Source organism: Rhincodon typus, chromosome 10 (genome assembly GCF_021869965.1).
Source record: "Rhincodon typus isolate 14 chromosome 10, sRhiTyp1.1, whole genome shotgun sequence".
Classification (NCBI taxonomy): Eukaryota; Metazoa; Chordata; class Chondrichthyes; order Orectolobiformes; family Rhincodontidae; genus Rhincodon; species Rhincodon typus.
Window position 1 is genome coordinate 80,383,617 of NC_063341.1, and position 5,645 is coordinate 80,389,261.

Consider the following 5,645-nt stretch of genomic DNA (forward strand, 5'->3'; position numbering starts at 1 on the left):
CTGATCTACAGAGAACAATCCTAGCTTTTCCAGTCTCTCCACATTCACTGAAGTCCCTCATTCCTGCTCCCATTGTAGTAAATCTCCTCCAAGACACTGACATCCTTCCTAAAGAGTGGAGCTCAGGACTGAACACAATCCTCCTACTGGGTCCTAACCTTAAATTCTAACAATTGCAGGGGAGGTGATGGCCCAGTGGTATTGTCGCTGGACTGTTAATCCAGAGACCCAGATAATGCTCTGTGGACCTGGGTTCGAATCCTGCCAGGGCAGATAGTAGAATTTGAATTCAATAAATATGTGGAATTAAGAATCTAATGATGACGACTGTGAGTCCATTGCCGATTGTTGGGGGAAAAACCCATCTGGTTCACTAATGTCCTTTAGGGAAGGAAACTGCCATCCTTACCTGGTCTGGCCTACATGTGACTCCAGACCCACAGCAATGTGGTTGACTCTGAACTGCCCTCTGGGCAATAAATGCCAGCGATGCCCTCATCCCGTGAATGAATAGAGAGGAAAAAAAAATGTTTGCAAAGTGCCTTTAATGTTGTTAAACCTCGTAAGATAGTTCACAAGAAGTTATTGACAGAAATTTGACCAGGAGCCGTGTCAAGACATGTAAGGAAAGGTGACCTCGACTTGGTCAAAGGTGTAGTTTTTGAGGAGTATTTGAAAGAAGGAGAGAGTGTGACGAGGAGAGGGTTAAAGGGGGAATTCCAGAGCCTGGGCCCAGAAACTGAGGGCTTTGCTGCCAATGGTAGAGAAATGGGTGCTGAGAGATGCTGGAGAGAATCAGAGGGGTGCAGAGATCTCTCAGAGCCCTGGGGCTGGACACGGTTACTGAGGTAAAAGGGGTGGGGGGAGTGTGTGCTGAGATCATGGAGGAATATGTAAAGACAGCCCAGGAGTGACAGGTTAATGGAACACGGTGTGAGTTAAGGCACTGTCAACCAAGATTTGAATGAATTTATATTTATCGAGTGTAGAATGTGGATGTTGGCAGTGAGACAAGTGGAACAGTTGAGGTAAGAGACCTGGGTATAGCAGTGAGTGAGAGCAGGTCTCAGTGCAGTCTGTAGTGTTGCTGTGAGGTGATCCGTCTCAGGAAGTGCACAGATAACGTTCTTCATTCTTCCCCGAGATGTGGCTGTCACTGATTGGACAAACATTTGTTGTCCATCCCTGATTGCGCTTTCATGATGTGGTTTGTTCAGCCACTTCAGAGGGCATCTGAGATTCAACCACATTGCTGTGGGTCTGGAGTCACATGTAGGTCAGACCAGGTAAGGATGGCAGTTTCCTCCCCTAAAGGACATCGATGAATCGTGGTCACCTGGACTGAGAATAGATACATGTTGTAGATTTACTAATTGTTAATTTAATTATTTATTTGCTAATGGTGGTTTTGAACCATAGCATAGCCGGGGCCGATGGAAATGTTAACACAGTAACATTACGCAATGCACCACTTCCATCCCATTGGGCCAGTGTCCCTGAGGCTTTTCTGACCTGCACCTGACTCAAAAATCATCCTACTTTATATCAATCTTCCTGCCAAAAGGTGTCACATCACACATCTCTGTCAAATCTGGCATGAGTCTGTCATTTTCCCCATCCGTGTCCTCCCGAAATCTGTAATTTTATCCTCTCATTTCCAGTTTGATGCTATCAATGAATCAGGAATATGTATTCTGCGTTTTGCAAGGCTGGATCCTTGGGGTATATTAAGTGTGATGTTCCACATCCTGACCATGGTACTGTCCCTGCAATCTGATCAAAAAAACACTGTCCAGTGCTCCCTGTTTCAACACGCATCTCACTGCAGGAGCTCTGAGTAAATGCTGAGGTGCAAATTCACAGTTGAGGAGGTAAGTGGCCCTTGGTGCTCTTGGCTAATATTTATCTCCCAAATCGACATCAGAGAAACAGGTTGCCCATGATCACAAGCTTTTAATGGGATCTTGCTGTGCACAAATCAGCTGTTGTGTTTCCTACATTACAGCCGTGTCTATGAAACATTTCATTGTCTGTAAAGTATTTGGGCCTTCCTCAGGTTGTTTGATAGAAATGAGTTTTACCACTTGTTTTATTATTGTTTAATAATCCTCCCCTGTGTTTTCTCTCTCTCCATTCACAGCTGAACCTGTCGATGTCCTCCAAACTTTAGACTTTCATAATTTGCCAAATGGAATTCGTAAAACCCCTGGATTCTGCAAGAACAGGAGGAATGTACAGGGGGCAGATGTGGCGTACAAAGTGACAAAACAAACTCAGCTCAGTGTTCCAACCCGGCAGCTATTTCCAGGTAGGTGCCTGAGCAACTCCCAGGGAGTGTTACTGTGGATTGAAGGGGCTCTGGCTCCTGCATACATGGAGATGTTTCAAAACTCAGAGCTTGATGTTTTAGGGGAGGTAGAGGTGCAGGATGTTATTGGATGTCAATGATGCTAGCTTTTAGAACACAGGAAGTGGGTGTATGTGCAATAGTGGGGAACCTCTCTCTTGACCAGGGTCTGGAAAGACATTGACCTTGAGCAGCCTGTCCTGCCCTTTTTGCTTCCAGTCGAACTGCTGGGGAACACTGGCATTGACGCTGCATTCACACGACTGGCAGGTCCCCATGACTGACCCTTCTCTGGAGAGCAGACCAATTCCCCCCCACACCATGACAAACCTGGAGTCAGACTCACAGCAGCATTCACACTCTTAAAATTTGAATTCCTTAGCATCATGCTCAGCTATTTTCCCAGGCAATTAAAGCTCCCATGGTAGGTAGGGGATGAGGCTATTTGATCTTTGAGATAATGCCTCTGAAGCAGTTAATGTCAAAGAAACATTAATCTCCACCCAATCTGATAACTTCACAGTTCTTTGGATGGAGAATCAGTCTAGCACAAAGTCCCAGTAGTGTAACGATACCTAACATGGCAATGTTCATTGTATCGATGATAGAAGTAACACCTTGTTGTGGAAGGCAACTTCGTCTTCATTTAAGATCCTCAGATAGTTTGTCCTCTGCTACTGATAATTAGACAGACCCTTTGTATCTGATTAGAAAGGAGGATTTGTTGCACAGACTACTCTAACCCCAGCACCCAATATGACATGGTAATCTGCAGTAGACACCATTGCTTAAGTATCTTAAGGCCAAAATGAAAATCCATTCAACCAAGGAAAAAAAATCAGAAGGCAAGTGGGTTTCCGACTTTAGGAATATTCCATCCTTAAGACGACCCAGGTTGTTAGTCAGTAATTTAAACGTGAAACCGAATAAATATCAGCAGCCCTTAAGGGAGAAGGAACAGAGTTCAAACCGTACTCCTGAGAAAATATTCACATCAGAGTTATTAAAGAGAGACAGGAAAACATTGTGGGCTCTCCACACTGGGAGGAGGCAGGGACCTTTGAGAAGATTACTCCAGGCATCATGATAGAGATCCTTGACAGCAAAACAAACGGTAATGCTAGGGGCAAGGGGGAGGGAGTGGTAAAAATAGGATGGAACACTTATTCTTTCTCAAATGATATAGAATTGTTTTAAAATTAAGTGCTAAATTTGAAGCTAAACAAATGAACACATTATTGCATTCCAATCAAATGGCAGATACTAAGAGTCAGTAACAATGCTGTAGAACAACACAGCCTCACAGGCAAAGGCAATGCCAAACCATGGCAAAAGAATGTGACATCAGGAAGACTGCAGGTAACTTCCAAAGAACATGCAGAAGTAGGACATAGCTCCAGAGCAGCAACAAGCCAAATTCTTACTTGTATGAAATGCTTAGACCTCTTTCCTTTAGAAAAGTTCCTCAAGGCATTCCAAAGAGAAAATGGAAATACAACCAACTCAAGTTTCATTGAATTTGTTGATTTCCATGGGCATCTTATTTTATTTTAAGTACGAGCAAGAGTGAATGTCACTATTCTATCTGATTAAATATAATGGATGAAGAAACAGAGTTATAACTTATCGAAGTGAAGCCACAGGGTGTAGGAACATGACAGGTATGAAACTTGAGTAATTCCCTGTCTCTGGAGACTTTGTCCACCAGTCTCTTGACTGTATTCATTTTCCTTGAAGCTGATGATTTCGTTCACTGTTTCAGAATGATGCTCTGACCTTCGAAATAACATTTCTCAGCACTAACCCACATCCCATTGCCTCGATTTCAAAAACAACCAAAATTCCAAAAATGGTGACAATGTAAATCATGGACAACAAGGTGCAGGGCTGGATGAACACAGCAGGCCAAGCAGCATCATAGGAGCAGAGAGGCTGACGTTTCGGGCCTAGACCCTTCATCAGAAAAGGGGGAGGGGAAGGGGGTTTTGAAATAAATAGGGAGAGAGTGGGAGGCGGATAGAAGATGGATAGAGGAGAGGATAGGTGGAGAGGAAACAAACAGGTCGAAGAGGCGGGGATGGAGCCAGTAAAGGTGAGTGTAGGTAGGGAGTTAGGAAGGGGATAGGTCAGTCCAGGGAGGACGGACAGGTCAAGGGGGCGGGATGAGGTTGGTCGGTAGGAGATGGAGGTGCGGCTTGAGGTGGGAGGAGGGGATAGGTGGGAGGAAGAACAGGTTAGGGAGGCAGGGACGAGTTGGACTGGTTTTGGGATGCGGTGGGGGGAGGGGAGATTTTGAAGCTTGTGAAATCCACACTGATACCATTGGGCTGCAGGGTTCCCAAGCGGAATATGAGTTGCTGTTCCTGCAACCTTCGGGTGGCATCGTTGTGGCACTGCAGGAGGCCCAGGATGGACATGTCGTCTGAGGAATGGGAGGGGGAGTTGAAATGGTTCGCGACTGGGAGGTGCAGTTGTTTGTTGCGAACCGAGCGTAGGTGTTCTGCAAAGCGGTCCCCGAGTCTCCGCTTGGTTTCCCTGATGTAGAGGAAGCCACACTGGGTACAGCGGATGCAGTATACCACATTGGCAGATGTGCAGGTGAACATCTGCTTGATGTGGAAAGTCTTCTTGGGGCCTGGGATGGGGGTGAGGGAGGAGGTATGGGGGCAGGTGTAGCACTTCCTGCGGTTGCAGGGAAAAGTGCCGGGTGTGGTGGAGCTGGAGGGGAGTGTGGAGCGGACAAGGGAGTCACGGAGAGAGTTGTCCCTCCGGAAAGCAGATAAAGGTGGGGAGGGAAAGATGTCTTTGGTGGTGGGGTCGGATTGCAGATGGCGGAAGTGTCGGAGGATGATGCGTTGGATCCGGAGCTTGGTGGGGTGGTACGTGAGGACGAGGGGGATTCTTTTTTGGTTTTTATTGCGTGGACGGGGTGTGAGGGATGAGGTGCGGGAGATGTGGGAGACACGGTTGAGGGCATTCTCGACCACCGAGGAGGGGAAGTTACGGTCCTTGAAAAACGAGGACAACTGAGATGTACGGGAGTGGAATGCCTCATCCTGGGAGCAGATGCGGCGGAGGCGAAGGAATTGGGAATAGGGGATAGCATTTTTGCAGGAAGGTGGGTAGGAGGAGGAGTATTCTAGGTAGCTGTGGGAGTCGGTGGGCTTGAAATGAATATCGGTTTCGAGGTGGTTGCCCGATATGGAGACAGAGAGGTCCAGGAAGGGGAGAGAGGTGTTAGAGATGGTCCAGGTAAATTTAAGGTTGGGGTGGAAGGTGTTAGTGAAGTGTATGAACT

At 46.6% G+C, this 5,645-nt stretch overlaps 1 protein-coding gene across 1 annotated transcript in view; it reads left to right on the forward strand.

Moving 5' to 3' along the window:
• Positions 1-320: 320 nt before the first annotated feature.
• The window catches only part of LOC125484146 (collagen alpha-1(XI) chain-like), a 90,234-nt gene continuing 84,909 nt past the window's right edge, over positions 321-5,645 (forward strand). Inside the window, exons 1-3 of the mRNA XM_048601575.1 lie at positions 321-329; positions 1,662-1,722; positions 2,141-2,308. Coding sequence (XP_048457532.1) covers positions 321-329; positions 1,662-1,722; positions 2,141-2,308 — 238 coding nt within the window. The remainder of the gene's footprint in view (positions 330-1,661; positions 1,723-2,140; positions 2,309-5,645) is intronic.